The sequence below is a fragment of the Tetrahymena thermophila genome, assembly GCF_000189635.1.
Source record: "Tetrahymena thermophila SB210 genomic scaffold scf_8254607, whole genome shotgun sequence".
NCBI classification, from domain to species: Eukaryota; Ciliophora; class Oligohymenophorea; order Hymenostomatida; family Tetrahymenidae; genus Tetrahymena; species Tetrahymena thermophila.
The window spans coordinates 22999-41132 of record NW_002476377.1 but is presented as its reverse complement, the minus strand read 5'-3'; the positions used below and the strand labels follow the sequence as shown (position 1 = coordinate 41132).

The 18134-nt window shown below is 22.8% G+C and overlaps 4 protein-coding genes across 4 annotated transcripts; 2 read left to right on the top strand and 2 right to left on the bottom strand. All coding sequences in view use genetic code 6, as the record gives it.

Moving 5' to 3' along the window:
* Positions 1 to 40: 40 nt before the first annotated feature.
* TTHERM_00440620 (flagellar associated protein, putative) lies at positions 41 to 3294 on the bottom strand (the record flags this gene model as incomplete). The annotated part of the gene is made up of 9 exons (XM_001017856.3): positions 41 to 73; positions 140 to 313; positions 439 to 621; positions 690 to 1199; positions 1253 to 2083; positions 2139 to 2545; positions 2599 to 2695; positions 2751 to 2949; positions 3047 to 3294. 9 exons carry the CDS (start codon positions 3292 to 3294, stop codon positions 41 to 43), a joined length of 2682 nt encoding a protein of 893 aa, XP_001017856.1.
* A 945-nt stretch (positions 3295 to 4239) lies between these two features.
* Positions 4240 to 8554, top strand: TTHERM_00440630 (Serine/Threonine kinase domain protein; the record flags this gene model as incomplete). Its single annotated transcript, XM_001017857.3, has 8 exons — positions 4240 to 4313; positions 4371 to 4412; positions 4503 to 4972; positions 5058 to 6717; positions 6981 to 7435; positions 7697 to 8003; positions 8066 to 8165; positions 8231 to 8554. Exons 2-8 carry the CDS (start codon positions 4393 to 4395, stop codon positions 8552 to 8554), a joined length of 3336 nt encoding a protein of 1111 aa, XP_001017857.2. The 5' UTR covers positions 4240 to 4313; positions 4371 to 4392.
* A 727-nt stretch (positions 8555 to 9281) lies between these two features.
* On the bottom strand, positions 9282 to 14040 carry TTHERM_00440640 (ABC transporter C family protein; the record flags this gene model as incomplete). The annotated part of the gene is made up of 8 exons (XM_001017858.1): positions 9282 to 9712; positions 9766 to 10322; positions 10377 to 10875; positions 10927 to 11752; positions 11803 to 12314; positions 12402 to 12916; positions 13055 to 13451; positions 13500 to 14040. The coding sequence occupies 8 exons, from the start codon at positions 14038 to 14040 to the stop codon at positions 9282 to 9284; spliced, it is 4278 nt and encodes a 1425-aa protein (XP_001017858.1).
* A 1546-nt stretch (positions 14041 to 15586) lies between these two features.
* TTHERM_00440650 (hypothetical protein) lies at positions 15587 to 18042 on the top strand. Its single transcript, XM_001017859.2, has one exon. The coding sequence runs from the start codon at positions 15681 to 15683 to the stop codon at positions 17895 to 17897; it is 2217 nt and encodes a 738-aa protein (XP_001017859.2). The 5' UTR covers positions 15587 to 15680; the 3' UTR covers positions 17898 to 18042.
* Positions 18043 to 18134: the final 92 nt, after the last annotated feature.

Genomic DNA, 18134 nt, shown 5'->3' with positions numbered 1-18134 from the left:
TGTTTTAATGCTTTTAACTATTTAACTTAATAATTTTTTTTCATCTAGGTGCACCTGCTGCAATTTAAATAGCCTGTATAATCAATAAATTAAGTCGATAAATATAAAATATACTTTTATTAAATATTTTAAATTTTACTTATTCTTATTGAAGCTACTATGGTTGGGCACTGGAAATATTGAAATCTCCAATAGCAGGATTATTTTACAATTCTTATGATTTGTCTTACTCTTTTCTTTTTTAGAAATAATCTCTTTTCAATTTATTCATTTCTTCCCTTAGTCTATTATTTTCGAATTTTAAAATGTTCACCTATCGTAATTTATTAGTAAAATTGATTAATTACAAATTTCTATATTAACTTAATTTCAAGTAAAAAGAAAATAACATATTAAGTATTTCTATTTTAATCTAAATTAAATCAGTAAACAAATTACCTATTCTCTAGAATTTTTTAATTCTCCTAGCATTTTCTTCATTTAAGCAGTTTTTTCTTTCAAAGACTCCTTGTAAGTAGCTAATTGTTATTAAATTTCTGGACCTGGCTATCTAGCAAGGATATTTTTAAGTTCCATAAATAGCTTTTCTTTTTCTTTGATAAGTTTCTCTTTTTCTTGAACCTTTTATTAATTAAACATAAAAAATATTAATTACATTCATTAAAAATAAATTAAAGCTATTTATCTACTTCTTCTGTTTTTGCAATGAGTCTTCTTTGTAAAGTTTAAATCTTTAATATTCTCTCAAAATTCTCTTAATCAGTAGCCTCTAGTTTTCTCCATCTGTGAACATTAAGGGGATTTTCAAGTTCGTCTTAGAGAGCTTTGACCTTTGTTTTTTCTGCGAGAATATCCTTTTATAAAGAGTTTATTTCATTTCTCAAATCAGGGATGCAGGAAATTTATTCTTAGGTACTCTTCAGCTCATTCACTAAGTTTGTGAGCTCAATCTTTAGTTTTGCCAATTCTTCTTACTTCTTTCTGTAAACAATCTCACCTTTGGTCAAATTACTCTGCTAAAGCTTAATCTTTTCTTCAAGAACTTATAATTCTTAATTTCTCTTAATCAATTAAGTTCCTAATATATCTCTTTCATTTATAACCATTTCCAAATCCTTGTCATGTCTTTACTTTTCAGCCTTCAATTCTTAAATTATGTATTTTAATCTCGAGATATGATTTTCTTAATTTTTGATAACCTTAATTAAAGATATTATTGATTAAAATGTATTTGAATCTAATTAAAAATTACCTCTTCAGTTGATTTAATAGCCTTCATAACACGCTCTTTTTCAAGTTCAGTTTTTTTATTTTCTTCTACAATTTTATTGTATTCGAAATCCTAGTTAATTAATTCGTTATCTTTTTATTTAATTTCTTCTTTATATTGATCAACCATTTATTTGTTTCTTTTTTTCTTTTCCTGAAGCTCGTTTAATTCTTTCTTGCAGTCAAGGAGATTCTTAGAATACAAATTTCTGTCTGAGCGGACTGCTTCATATAAATGTTGTTAATGCTTTAATTTAGCAAGAACTGCATTATTTTTCTACTTTTATTCTGCAATTTAGTTAATTTTAATTTTAACTTCTTCACAAGTTTAGTAATACTTTGCATGAGCTTGAGAAGCTTCTATACCATATTTTTCTTACTCTTTTTATAATTATGTAATCATTTTCCTTAATTTCTCATTTTCTGCTTCATAACCCAAAATCTGATTTTCTATTTTCTTCAACTTATTGAGCTAATAAATAATTTCTTCATCAGTTTTATGTTCATCATCTTCTGCCTTTTTGAGAGACTTATTATTTTAAGTTCTTTATTTTAAAATAGAATCTATTTTTTCTTTGAGCTCGTTTCTCATTTTAGTAAGAGTTTCAACGTGTTCTTCTTCGATTTTATTTTAGGACTAAAGTCTTTCTAAGTTTTATTCTAAAATTTGATTTTCAGTTTCAAGCTTAGATTTCATTTTAGTTATCTTATCATATTCTCTTTCAAGATTTTAAATAGGTTTTTTAATCTTTAGTAACTCTTTCTCAGCATTAACAACTGACTCCTCTAAGTTCTTTATATCGTGCTCTAATTACTAGATAAATAATATAAATTTAAAAAAATAAACATATATGATATAAATATTTTACAATTTATTATTCCTCTTGAACTTTCAAGTCTTCATTAATTTAGTCGAGCTACTTTTTGTGTTTCTTTTAGTCTTCTTGGTTTTAGTTCTTTTCATTTTTAGAATTGATGATTTTGTTTTCATATTGCTTTTACTCTTTTTGCAATTACGCGATTTATTCTATCTTTCTTTTTTACTCCTCTTTTGCCTTATCAATTTTATCCTTGATTAAATCCATCTTCCTGTCCATTTCTTATTTTCTCTCTTCCTCTGTTTTGGCAACCTCTTTATATTTCATTATTTTTTCTTGCAACTCTTGTACATCCATTTGATACTTGTTGTTGAACTTTTCTTCTTATTAAAGTTCATTTTAATAATGTTCATTTTCATTTTTTTAGTACTTTATTTTATTTCCAAGCTATTCACAGTCTTTTATATAAAAAAAATATTTTACTTTAAATTTTAACACCAAAAAGGTTTACTTTTTTCTTATTCCTCCTTTTATTTTTTGAGATTTCTAATAGTTTCTTAATTTTATAACTCTATTTTTTCAAGTCTCTACTCGGTCTTCTTCTATAGCTAATAAATTACATAAAATTCTAAATATATACATGCATAATCCCAACAATAATACTTCTGATAATTAATCTTTGGTGAGCTCTATCTTTTCTTTAATCTCTTCTTTTTTTTCTTTATAATCCTCAATTAACTTTTTTTTATCTTCAAGTTCCTTCTTTGAAAGTTCAAGATTTTCTTCATTGGCTTATATCATTTTAACAACTCCATCTAATTTTGCTGAGTATATTGCGATTTCTTCAGCATGTTATTCGCATCTAAATATTATCATTAAACATCAATTAGAATTTAGTAATTCGAATTTAAGAATATTTGTTAGATTTAATTTAAAAAAACATTGAAGAATATATTCACTTTTTGATAGATCCATGTTCTGAATTAATTGACTGCTTAAATGTATTGTAAAGTGATTCGTATTATATTTTAAAATCCTTTAACTCCGCATCACCAGAGAAATCTTTCATAATTTCTTCATAATCTTTATCGATTTATGCAATAATTTATTTATCCGTTGCATATTATTCAATTTCTTTTTTTTGTTGAACTAATGTTTAGCCTTCTTCCTCATGATGGCCTTACTTTTATTGATTTTCTTGAGACATATTTTCTCAAGCTAATTTAATTTTTATATATTTGATTATACTAAATTCTAATTTAAGAATCTTAAGGACTTTATCTTTAAGTATGTGCTTTAGTCTATTTAAATTAGTTTTTTAATATTAAAGGCTGCTTAGATAATATCAAAAAATCAAATTACTTGAAAAATAACTTTTCTTTTTTAATTATCTAAAAATCAAACAAAATAATTAATTAAAATACAAAATCAAAATCCAACTAATTCAATTATTAGCGTTCACTGATAATTGAATAACAAAGAAAATTTATATATCATCAAATATTAAATATTTATTAAGTTTTACTTTTAGAATTTTACAATCCAAAGTATTAAAAACAATTTTAAATTAATTTGATTTAAAAAAAATATTTTGCAACAAACTATTTAATTTTAATTTTTTAGCTTTTGGATTGACATTAAAAAGTTAAATAAAATCAAATTTTATAGCCAAAGAATATTAAAAAATAATATATTTTTTAACAAACAATTATATGTTTATTTATTTATTTAATAAGATTTAACTAAACAGCCGTTCTTGAATATTTTTCTTGAAATTCAGATTTAAATCTTGCTTATTTATGCTTCAAAAATTAATGAATATTATTTAATTTTTAAGATCAGTATTTAGCTCATCACAATTAATTTCTTTTATGAAGATTTTTAAAACATTTGTCCTTTATTTAAGTTAAAAAAATGAAATAAATTTAATTCTTTCTAAATTAACTAACTAATTTAAAGCTATTAAACAATTTTAATGTGTCATTTTTTTTTAAATGCAAAAACTTACTCAAATCATCAAATGCAGCTATTTTTAATTTTTTTTTTTTGATGGTGGTTTAACTTTAAATTAAAATCTGTGTGTTAATCCAGTCATTTATAAATTAATATAGCTTTTAGATGTAATCTCTCCTTTAAGAAGCGATTATAAATTTTGCGTTAAAACAAAGATTCTAATTTAAGTATAAGATCACTACATAAAAAACTCTTACTACTATATAATTTTAAGTAGGGATTTATTAACAATAATAAAAATAGTTTTTATATAAGTTTATAAATTAAAAGGTCTCATATTCTTATTTAATTGATGGGTTCTTCACCTTCAAAGTAAGCATTAGCATTTTTTTACAAAATCAAATTTTAAGTAGACCAAATTATTGTTATCCTCAAGAATGATGTTTTTTTTTTTTAAATTAGAAAGAAGAAGCAAAATGAGAAAAATGATTTAAATTAACAATAAATCAAACTAGATCCTAATTCAACTAATATATAGCAAGCCGAACCATCACCTAAATCAACTTTTAATAATTCATAAGCTGTAGATTAAGAAAAAAACATTGATTAATAAAGAAACAATAAATAGTAAAAAGTTTTTTATGATGCTTCACCTACTCAAGCTTAAAAATTAGAAGACTAAGTCCCTATCTATATAAATGGAGATTTGCATAAAGTTTACTCTACCTAAAAGAGTATTAAGCTTAAAGATAATGCATAACTAATCATCAATCAACCTTCTATAAATGATACAAATTAAAAAATAGAAAAGCAAACAGAAAGTAGTATTCAAAATAAATAGTAGGAAAATATAAAATAAGCCAGCCCTGTTACAACCGTAAATGTTTAAATTAAGCCAAGAGAAAAATCCTCAACTATTTAAAGTAATTAAGGTAAATTTGTTCAAATAAAAATAAAATATTATTAAAACATTAACAATGATAAAAGTATTTCAAATATAATTTAACGTAAAATTAGTTTTCTCAAATAAATCAGAAACTCCTTAATCATTAGATTAAATTTTAAATCGAAACAGAAATTAAACAGTTTAAGAGTCTAAAGAATATTAATAATATTAAAATACAAGTAATTCAATTTAAGTAGCATCTCAGTCTGATCTTAATCTAGTTAAATATGATCTTTTGAAGCTTGTTTAAGAATTAAAAACTGGAGATTTTTAGCTTTAATATGATTAGACCTTATAGGATAAAATTATTGGAGGAAGTGGAGGAAATTTTATGGAAGGCAGCATTCTTGATTTTTTCAGTATTAATTAACCTAAGGTTGTCAATGAAAAAAAAATTTAAGAGCTGTAAGATTAAATTCGTTGTGATACTGATTTACTTGCCCTTATCAAATAAAATTTTAATTCTAATCATTGGAAAAAGTCAATAAGTTTATCACCTTAAGTTAATAAAAAGCACTCTATACTAAATGGAATTCCACTTATTAGAAAGTGTGACAGCACGAATATAAAAGATACATTAGAAGCAGAAGAAAGCATAGGAATAGGAGACGATTATAATTTGTCTCCAATTTCAAGAAAATAATCTATGTAAATTACTATAAATACGTTTGGAGATTTAGCAATATCTTCACTAGCTTAACTAGAAAAAAATCAAGATTAGGTCTCAATAATTTAAAACAGCAATAGTGATACTAGTATGGAATCTCCAAAAACTAACACTTAATAATTCGATTCAAATTAAAACTAATAATTTAGTAACGAAGAAATTTAAAACAACAAGGAAATCAGATTAATTTAAAAAAGGCAAAGTAGCAGTGTGAGATTTATGCTTCCTAATAACAATTTGGAGAAAATAAAAGAAAGTGATGAAAAGGAAGAAGATATGAATACGAAAACTACTCAAAATAATATTTCGCCTGAACTAAAAAGAAATTTGTATTCAAAAGAGAAGAAAACAAACACAAACTCTTCATCTGGAATTCTAAAAAGTGTATCATAAGATAAAAGAGAAGAAAGTGAAATGACTTTTTCATAATCAGAAGAGAGCAAAGAAGATTAAAAAGAAGATTTAATAAAAGACTATTTCGATAATTAAACTGATAGCTTTATTATTAGTAATTTTCCTGCTTCTAATAAAATAAGTAGTCGTATTTCTGAATATTCGAGTAGCTTAAAGCCTATTAATACGAAAGATTTACAGAGAACAAGTATTTTTTTTAATTAATCTCCTTAATATACAGATTCAGTTAATGAAAATAAATAAAATAACTCTATGGATGACTAAAACTCTCCTGCTATTATGTTAGAAAGAAAATCTCCATCATCATCAAATAGTGATAGAAAAAGTTTGTACCTTTAAAAGAGATAATCTGCTTATGTTAAGTTAGACAATCCTGAAAAATCACCACCAAACCTATTAAAAACATCAGAAAAATTATAAGATAAGTAATACCTTCAACCTAACAAATTTCTTCATTCTAACACTCTTTAGCAGCCCTAAACACCTACTGGTGCTAACTCGTCAAATATCTCCAATAATAACTCTTATATTACCTATTTTAACAAAAATCCAGAATAATCTGTTTTAGAAACTTCTTAAGTTAAGAAATAGGTAGATGAATAAGGATATAAAAAAATTAATCAATATACTTTGCTTTAAGAAATAGGAAGGTATGTATTTAACATATAAAAGAGTTTTAAATTAAAAAAGCTTCATAAACAAACAGTTCATCAAAATTGTCTAATTTTGAACTTTTAATCCATTATTGGAATTTAAAATTTTGATGATAGAAAATATTCAAAAAATAGCTTTTTTTTCTATTCATTTTTCTTTTTACAATAATCTTATTAAAAATTCAATAATAAATTTTTGATGATAAAAGTTTATTTACTTATTTATTTATTGATTTATTTTGTTTTTATAAATAAAAAAGAGGAGGCTTTGGAAAAGTAAAATTAGCTACTTCTGAAATTCCTACAGACAAAGGAGTTATAAAAAAATAATTTGCTATAAAAGTTTCAAACAAATAAAAATTAAAGAGAAAATTGTTTAGCATGAAAGTAAATGCTTTTACTTTATTAGAGAGAGAAGTAGCTATTATGAAAAAGATAGATCATCCCTACTTGGTTAAACTGTATGAAGTTATTGATGATCCAGATGATGATAAAATATATATGGTTATGGAATTTGTTTAAAAAGGAAGTATTATGTCTAATACATTTTGGAAAAAAGATCTATAGCAAAATGATCCTGATTAGTATGAAAAAATATTTGGGGGAGATGATGATATTGCTCATAATAAAAAAAAATAGGAGATGCTTCCTAAAAAACTCTCAGAAGAAAAGTGCAAAAAATACTTTTAATAGTTTGCTCTGGCCATAGACTACAGTAAAAAAAATTATCTTTATTAACAACATTTAATAAAATTTAAAAATAAAATATTTCAGATTGATTGATTCATTAATTTTCAAATCTTTAATGACTATATTAAAAATTACTATTTTTTTAAACAAATTGGTTCAATAAGTTTCATTATAAAAATAATTTAAACATTGAAAATAGTTTTTTTTTGCTTTTTGTTTATTTATTTAATACATTTTTTAGATTTCAATTATTTTAAATATTTTTTTATTAAATATATCTATCTAGTGCATAATTTTGCTCAAATTATTCACAGGGACATAAAACCTGAAAATATTCTTATAGATGAAGAAGATAATTTAAAAATTGCAGATTTTGGTGTATCTCATATCATGGAAACTAGTGAAGATAGCAAGATAAATGATAATGCTGGAACCAAAACATTTACTGCTCCTGAGGGTTGGAGTAGGAATTTTAAAGGGAAGCCATTAGATATGTGGGCTGCAGGAGCAACACTTTATTATATGGCAACTGGAGAACTTCCTTTCTTTTCTAAAGATCCTAATAAACTTAAAAATGCTATTTTAAATGATGAGTTATAAAAATTATATTTATGAAAAATTAATTAATTTATTATTTTTAATTAAAAAATTACAGAGTTAAATTTCCTGATGATCTTAACCATGAATTAATTGATCTTTTAAAGAAATTGCTAGATAAAAATCCAGATACTAGAATAACTGCTTCTGACATGCTGGTAAATATTAAAACTTTTGTTAAAAGTAGTTTATTATTTTTTATTTATTTATTTATACTAACTAGGTTCATCCTTGGCTTACTAATGATGGTCAAATTTTGTTACAGAACAGTGAAAATGCACAAAAAAATATTTAAATTTCACTAAAAGATTTATAAGGGGCATTTACTAAAAAAATACATTTATCTACTTTAATAAGAGTTAAGTTTAAGCTTAACCGTTAACTTACTCGAGCAAGGTCTTTTTTGCATGCAAACTAGAGTATTACCAATATTTTAAATGATAGTCTAAATTAAGACAGAATGAATACTGACCCTAATAACCAATCACCTACTAAATCTCTTCCATAAAGTCCATAAACAAGCCCTAAAGATAAAGTACTTTCATGAAATTTCTATACATTTAATTCTTTCAATCAAATAAAATCTATTATATAGACTTGCCTTGATTAGTTACTAAATTAATATTTTCAAATTATTGAAAGATAATTAATAACTTACTTACTAAAAATAACTAACTACCTAACTTTTGTAAATACTACTATTAGCTTTCTATTTTATACATTTTATTTATTTTATATTTATTAGAAATTTTGTAAAATTCCTGTTCATCATATTAAATAAGATGTTATTTTTCATTTTTAGTTAAATATTTTAAATACAATAAAAATCTAATATGTAATATTAATTAGCTATCATTATTATGATTATTATTATTTAAAAATTATTTCTCTTTGAACAATCAATCGATATAATTTAACTAAGCCTTCTGTAAATTTAGAGGATTAAAATACCGTAAATATTCTAATTAATTCTTTTCTAAATAATAAAAAAAAATAAAAAATAATTTTTCAGATAAAAAGATTCCATCAATTTTTCTATCCAAAATTAAAAAGGTATTTAACTCTAAAAAATTTATATTAGCTCTATGTTCTGATTTAAAATTAAATAAAATTGTGTTTTAAAGCAATTTACTCATTTTAAGCATATTGATTTTAAAAATTAAATAACATTAAATCTAAAACATAATGTAAAAATAAAATATTGGACTAATTTAATTAATAGAATTTTTATTAAAATAATTTAATTTTTTTTTTTTGATTTTTCATTTGTGAAATCAATTTTATAATTATCTTTGTAAATGAGCTTATTTAGCTATATCCAAAATCGTTTGAGCATTTTTCTTTCCTGTGTGATTTACCATTGTTTTAAAGAAGCTAGAATCTTTTTAAAGAAGTATGTAAGGATCGCCAGATTCAATAACTTTGCCTTTATCCATTACTACTACCATATCATAATCAGCAATAGTATTAAGTCTATGAGCCACAGTTATTACAGTTGAATTTTAAAATCTTTCTTTTATCTTTTTTTGAATCAAATCATCAGTCACCATGTCTACATTTGCTGTAGCTTCATCTAAAATCAGAAGTTTACTCCTTTTTAATATTGCTCTACCCAAACATATTAACTACTTTTAACCGACACTAAATACTTCACTTGCATTTGACATATCTGTATGCAATCCTTTCGGCAAAGATTAAATTTTGTCTAATTATATTCAATTATATTTTAAATAAAAATACAAATAATAATTTTTATACCAGATAATCCAATTTCTTCAATCACTTCTTTTATTTATTCTTCACTGTATTCTCCTAGAGGATCTAAGTTTCTCAAAATTGTTCCACTAAAAATAAATGGAATTTGAGGAATCATACTAATACCTCCTCTTAAAGTATGCAAACCTAGCTATTTAGTCTTATGACCATCAATTTTAATAGCTATTTCTTCAGTTTCATCTATTGGCTCGTCAATTTCAGTCATTCTAAATAAAGCTGCTATGATAGAAGACTTTCCTGCTCCTGTTCTACCCACACATCCAACTCTCTATCCTGGATTTATTGTAAATGATAATTAATTAAGAACAGGATCTAACCCTTCTCTATATCTCATTCTAACATTGATGAATTCTACTTTTCCATCTGATGGGAATTTTTGTTCTTATAAAACAACTCCAAGATCTGTTTTCTTAGCTTAGAGATTTTTTTTAATATATTGCTAGTCATAGCTAGTTTCAAGGGCTGGTTCTGGATCAATTTCACACATGTTAAGTATTCTTTAAGCACTAGACATTGTGACATCAGTTTAGATCATTTACCTTAATAAAATATATTAATTAATTAATAATTTAATTAAGCTATATAAATTTTACCTTAAACCCCATTAAATAAGATCACTCATAGTTAAAAAGTAAACTATAGATTATCCTACTTATGAACCACTTTTACCAACAGCAATAAGCATAAAGATACCAATAATACCTGCAATACAGGAGAAAGCATGAACATAAGCACCAAATGCTCTAATTATATACCAATAACAGACAGAAGATCTTAGAGAAGCATCAGAGAGTTCATCAAATTTTTACTAAAATAAATTTGTTTATTGATAAACTCTTAGAGGTAAAATTCCTTAAACTGTTGCGGTAAAAAAGTTAAAGATAGGAGAACGGTTTCTCAAATCAGTTTATTTTGACTCAATTAAGGAAGTTTTAGAAATAATCATAAAATTGTATAAAACCAAGATCATAAAGAAGGCAACTATGATAAAATAAGGATTTATAATTACAAGCATAACAAGAAGAACAATGTGACTGCATAAAACTTCTATAGTATCAATAGAAGTTATAGGTAAAGTTTGATCAACAATAACTTTTTAAATATAATAATATTTAATAATAAATAAAAAAATAAAATTCTTACCTAAATCTGTAGAAAACCTGTTGATAATTCTACCACTTTAAGTCTGATCGAAATATACAACTTTTGATCTAACTAAAGATTCTATCATTTTGTTATGTAAACTTGTGCTGCTAGAATTAAGAAATTTAATGTGAATAAAGTATTTAACGAGTAAGTTTAGGAAGTAGCCAAGTGTGATATAACCTAATGCATCTATTACACTTTAATTTGTGTAATCCGAGGAATTATAATATCCTATAGCATTTGTAAAAACAGTCGTTAAAACTTCACTAGTAAAAAATAATGCAATCAACAAAGGAACTAAAATCAGGTATTTAGACGATTTCATATATTTCCAATAAGTTCTATAAGACACAGTAATATTCTCGTCTGATTCCTTCGTATAAAGTTCTTAAATTTATTTTTTCTTCTATTCCTCTTCTTATATCACTTCTTAGTTAATTTCGTCAACATCTTCTATTTATTCTTATTAATTTAATGGTGTTTTTTGGTTTACTAAAAAATCATTTTATTTTTATTAAGATTCTTAGATTTAAAGGTTCTCGTTATCTAAATTACTCTTTTTTGGTTAGTTTTATTGCTTTTGTTAAATTCCATCTACATTGCTTACACTTTTACTTTGAGACTCATTTAATTAAATGTAATTTGCTAAGTCTTTTAATTTATCTTCAAGCTCATTGAATGTGCCCTAATCAGTAATTTATCCTTCATTCATGATAATAATTCTGTCTGAATCTCTAGTGAAGTGAATTTAATGCGTCACTAAAATGACTGTTTAATTCTTTAAAAACTTTTTTATGGCTCCATAGAATAAAGACTTAGCAACCTAATAAAAAAATTTTTTTACTAAAATATAATAATAAAATTAAAAATTACCTTTGCGTCTACAGCAGATAGTGGGTCATCTAATAAATAAATATCAGCTTGAGAATACAAAGCTCTAGCTAAAGAAATACGGGCTTTTTATCCACCACTAATATTTAAACCTCTTTCTCCTATTTCAGTTAAATCACCATTTGCTAAGAGCTTGAAATCATCAACTAAGTTACAAGCTTCAACAACTTAATTGTAAAAGGATTCTTTATACTTTTTACCAAAAAGGATATTATCTCTAACAGAGCTACTAAATATATAAGGTTCTTATTCTACATAAGCAAGCTTACCACTAAAAGAAAAACTTCCTCTAAATTTTGGTACTTCTTTCAAAATACAATTTAGTAAAGTAGATTTACCAGAACCTATTTTACCAACAATTGAAACAAACTCTCCTTTTTATAAGTGTAAGTCTATATCTTTTAAAACAGGCTCTTCTCCTTTCCAGTAAGCACAGAAATTCTTCATTTTAATTTCTCCATTTTAAAGGGTAGTATTCAAAAATTCGTTTTTTCCTATTTTATAAAATAAGTTCATTTTCAAATTAAATTCTTTAAAAAAATGGAAATAAAATTTAATCATATTTATCAATATTTAATTACCATCTACACAAGTCATATGATTATCTTTAATATGAAAAACGCTGGCCAATCTATTAAATACCACTCTCAGTTCTAGAGCTCCACTTAGTCCAAATCCTGCAAAAGATATCATAGCATATTTGGTGTACTATAATAAATCAAGTGTAGAATACATATTTGCAATATTAAGCTGATCTGAGTCACCGTAATTTTATGTTAAAGCAAAAATAAAATATGTAGCTAAAATACCTGATGAGGCAGATAATGAATGCTCAAATATGAAAAATAGTAAGATCTTAAAAACCTTTTTAAGTTCCAATCTCCTCACTTCCATGATTGCTTTCATGAATGCACCTTCCCAAGCATACATTTTTATTAAACGAATACCCTCAATGACTTCATTAGTTAAGTTAATTCTTTTATCTACTAAATTAGTTTTCTAAGCAAAAGACTATGAACTCTTATCTGCAATATATATTTAAATAGGTATAAAGAACATCATTAAAATAAGTCCCAAAACACCAAAACCTCCAAATCTAAAATAAAAATTAATTAAATTAGTTGATAAAGCAAAATAAGTTAAATTCATAAAAAGATAACAAATTTTAAAACTTTTTGATTGTTGCTTGAAAAAAAATTAATGAATCAATCATCAATAATAAATAAATAAATACCTAAAATAAAGTACAACAGCAACAGCAACTAACCCGAAAGGAAGAACCAGCAATGATATAATATGAAAACTTTTAACTTCGAAAGTAGTTAAATCACTTGATACAATGCTAACTAGCTTTCCTATATTTGCTTCTTTGATTGCAAAAGAAGAAAGGTTTGAAACTTTTTAGTAAAGGGTTTTCATGAACATGACTCTGATAGAACAGAAAATTAAATAATTAACTTTTGTTCCATGGTGCATGCCTAGAACTTAAATAAAGTTGCTTACTGCAATAATTGCAACCCACATATATTATTTAGATACTGGTTCTTCATCAGCAATATCATTAATAAGGTTTCTAATACAAACTGATGCAACAATCTTAAAAGCATTTAAGGAGAAAATGTGGAAAAATACTATTAAGAATTTGTATTTGAAAGTCAATAAAAATATTTTTAACATACTAAAAGCTCCAATTTATTTTCCTTTTTTTTTTAATTCTGACTCTTCTTTTTAAATATAAAAATCGAAATTTTTAACCTAATTGCTTATTTAATCTTCAGGAAACAAATGAGGCACATCATTTAAATTTATTTCTTTATGATCCTTTACTTACTTTCTACAATGGAATAAAAGGTAAAGAAGATCAATCAGAAAAATTCGTTAGAACCAATTAGTATTAAAATGAAAATTAAATTTTTTCCATGCACTTTAGCGTTCTTTATCTATTTTATTTGTAGATTCAAAAGAAATAAAATCGCTTTCAATTTGTTTTTTTTCTTGCTCTCCATCTACATCTTCTATAGTAGCTTAAATCTAATCATTTATTATATTATTATCAATGATTTAATTATCTGTCTATTAATTTTCATTCAAGATAAAATTTATATTATTAGTGGAGTTCTTTTAGAGCTATTAGGATGTTTCTAATTATGCCTCATATTAGTCACCTTCAGTCTAATTGATAGTCTAAAGCTTCTCTCGTTGTTGCTTAAAACTTAACATATTATTTTTAACTAAATATTTCAAGGTTGTTTCTAAATTTATATTTTTGTTATATTTAAATCACTTAATGATAGTTTTACATTTCTAATAAATTATAATATAAATATTACCTAACTATTCCTACTTCAAAGGTTATTTTTAGACTTTAATTTGATTTTCTAATTTTTCCAGAATTATTCTAATAGCAACATTACACTTTCTTAATATTTTTAATTAACTATTTAATCCATCATCTTATTTGACCAAATAATAAGCAAATTTAGCCTTTTTGGAAAAATTAGTTTTATTATAGGATTATTTCTTATTAAGTAAATTTTAATTAGATTATATTTAATTGATTTTAAATTTAAATAAATATTTGCCAATATTTTAAATTTAAAAATGAATTAAGATGATATTTCAGATATCATATTTTTTAAACGATATAAAAATTTATTAATTATTTTTAAACTTTGGATTTTAATCAAAAATCAACAAATATTCTTATTTGCATGCGCGCGCTCATGCAAAATTTTTTAACTCAAAGATTAAATAAATAAAAAAGCTATGATCTGGATACATGATTTTTTGAGTAATTTAATATGACTATTCGTATTTAATTTTTCTAGAATTATTCTATCAGCCAAGTTACATTCATAATTTAATTATTTATTTATTTCATTTATTTATGATCAAAAATTATTTTTATTTCTGTTAGGAATTTATTTAAAAGAAATATAGTAGAATTAATTATAAAATGTTTGCTGAAATAAATCAGAAAAAATTAATTATACTTATTTAAATTAAATTAGACTTTATTTTTATAAACATTTAGATGAATGAATAAGTATTGAAATAAGATAAAATTATTAGAATTTTTAATTAAAATGTTTTATAACTACAATAAAAAACTTACATTTTTTTTTGTAGAATTTTGTTTATTAGTTTATTATGTAGATTATTAAATTAAACTACTAAATTTAGTTTTATTATAAGTACTTAAATAATATTTATTTAATATACTTTTAAAAATATTTTTTGATTTTAAAATCAAAACTTTAAATATTAAATAAATATATTAATTAAATATTTTTTAAATGGTTTATTATAAATCAGATTTATTATTTGATTATAATTAATAAAATTTTTATAAATACTACAAACTTATCAATTATAAAAAACTAAAAAAAATCAAATTCTACTACTGATATATTTTTAAAACTAATGAAAAAAAAATTTAATGTATTTTTAAATAAATAATTTTATTGTTTTTTAAGGTAAATTTTATTTTTAAGTTTTGAGTATAAGATCAGAAAATTTATAATCAAATTTATTAATTTATTTAAAAATAATACAGGAAAATATTATATCAATCAACCCTATTTTTGTTTTTTTTAATACTTTTTGAAATTAAATGTAAAACAAACTATAATCATAAATAAATAAATTATTGTTATCTGGAAAAATAAATTATTACTATTTAATTAACTGTTTTTAACTTTTTTAAAATGCAAAACTAAAAAATAAATCAATCACCAAACAAAAAATAAGTATTTGAGAATGGAAACTAAATTTTAATAGATTTAGAATAAGAGTATACCAAAAATTTATCTTAATAAACTTAAAGTTAACTTGATAACTTCAATTATTTTTAAAATCGAATGTCTGAAAAACGACAAAACATACATATTTAATAGAATATTTATACTAATAAGGATATAGTATAAAAGGAGAAAACTAAAGAAGTAATGATTGAAGATAATGATTTTTTTATATAACCTAAAGATTTAAATTATAACGTTCAATCTCTTATTTAGAATGCTGGATGCGCTTAAGTGAATAGTATTCCTAATTAATTAGATTTTTAAATTGATGATAAAGTATAAAATAATTATGAAAAAAAGGTAAATTCATAATCTGATTTTAAGATAGAAAAAAATTAAAAGCAATAATTTATTTTTGTGGATGAAGATAATGAATATACAGAATTATAAACAAACAATAATAGTAGTCATCTACTAGAAAATTAATCTTAATTGATTTAAAGCTAAAAAAGATTTCAAAGCATTAAAAAAGATTTTGGAATTTAATTAAATAACTAATTTCTTGATTAGACTTCAGATTGTATTGAAATATAAGGAATGGAATTTAATGTGGATAAAAGAGCTAATTAAAATAAAAAAAATTATTTAAATTAATAAATTTAATCAAGAAAAGAATTTATCATTATTAAAGATGATGAAAATATATATGATGATTATAAGAAATAAAAATATTTAATATAATCCTAAAGTAACTAAATTTATAATCAATAATAATAAAGATCAACTTTTGTAAATGAAAAATAAATCTAAAATTAATATAAACAAAATTCACATAATTTCTTTAATACATTTAACTAAGCTTAAAATGTTTAGTAACAGAATTAATAACATTAAAATAATTAATTAAGTGTTTAAATTAAATATTATGTGATATGGGAGAATAAATGTATTGTGATAGACGATAATTTCAATTATGAAAATGCAGAAAAAGACTAAAATAATAATTAAGTTTAAATTGAAGTTTACTAAGATTAAAAAGAAAGTAACATTAATTAAACTTTATTTATTAATAATTTATAGAAAACAAATAATTCTTAATAGCCTTGTATTAATTAACAGAATTTTAAAATCCTAACTCAGAATAACTAAACTAGCAATAAATCATAAAATAATCAAATACAAATAATAAATTTAAATAAATAAAACCATAAATTATAAAATGGGTAATTTACTATTAATGAAAATAATTAAAGCTAAAACTAGTATTTTATTAATAATTAATTGGAAAATCCTGATCAAAAAAGTATTAAGAAAAATAATCATTATATAATGATTGATGATAATTGTGATGAAGAAAATATAGAATTAGAAAAAGAACTCTAATTCATCATCTAAAAAGAAGTAAACTAAAAATAGCATTATTTAGTTAAAAACAAAATTGATCAGGCTTTAAAAAATACTATTGATTCTGAAAAACCGTATTTAAGTTTAAAAATAACAAATGATGTTATCATTCAAAATAAAATGAATAATTTATCAAATAACATGGAGTAACATTTTATGGCTAATAAAGCAAATCTAAAAAGAAAATAAACTAACATATTTTCAAATTAAGATAGTTTATCGAGTGAATATTCCTTAGAAAGCTTGATTTAAAATGAAGAAATTTTGAAAGAATATGAGAGTAAAAAAAGATAAAAAACAAATGCAAAAGAATAAATTAAACAAAAATAATATCTTCATTAAGAATGCATAAAAGAGAAAGAACCATTTTAAATAAATTAATTTAGTTTTTCACCCAAAAAAAAAACTTATGTGTTTTAGGAAAAATGCCACTCTTTTTCTTAAGAGAATAGAGAATACTTTTAGTAATCTGAATACATTTAAACATAGACTTTAGGAATAAAAATTCATGCAGGTATTCGATAATATTTAGAATCTAAAAAATAAGATAAGCTTTAACTTCTTTTGAAAGGTGAGGATGTTGATTTAATAATAAATTAAGTTGATAACACTACTAAATACTTGAATTTTAGAGGTATGAAGAATTTTAGAGCTGAAATAAAAATTTATTACAATGATTCATATAAGATTATGGATTATATTGCTTATAATAATGAATAGAAAGAATGTATAATTGTTGACTGGAAGTTTTCTGACTTAGAAGTAAGAACTTTGATTAAAAAAAATGAAAAACATTTTTAAGAATAAATAATCTTTACTTAAAATTACTTTAAAAATCAATTTCAAGTAACCTTACTAATCATACCTCTTAAACATATTCATAATTTAAAATTTAAGGAGTATACTATTCACGATTTCCCTATTTCTTGATTTTTTTATTCTCAAAATTAGCTTTTTAGCAATATCCCATCATATTTTAGTATTCTTCTCTCCTTTATAATTTAAAATTACTTTATAGAAGCTAAAATCTGGTGAAAGCAGTATATAAGGATCAATAAATTAAGTAAATCTATCATTTTCTGTTAATAAAACAATATCATAATTAGTATTTAGTATATTTGTTATAGTTATTACAGTGGAATTTTAAAGTATTTCTTTAAATCCTTA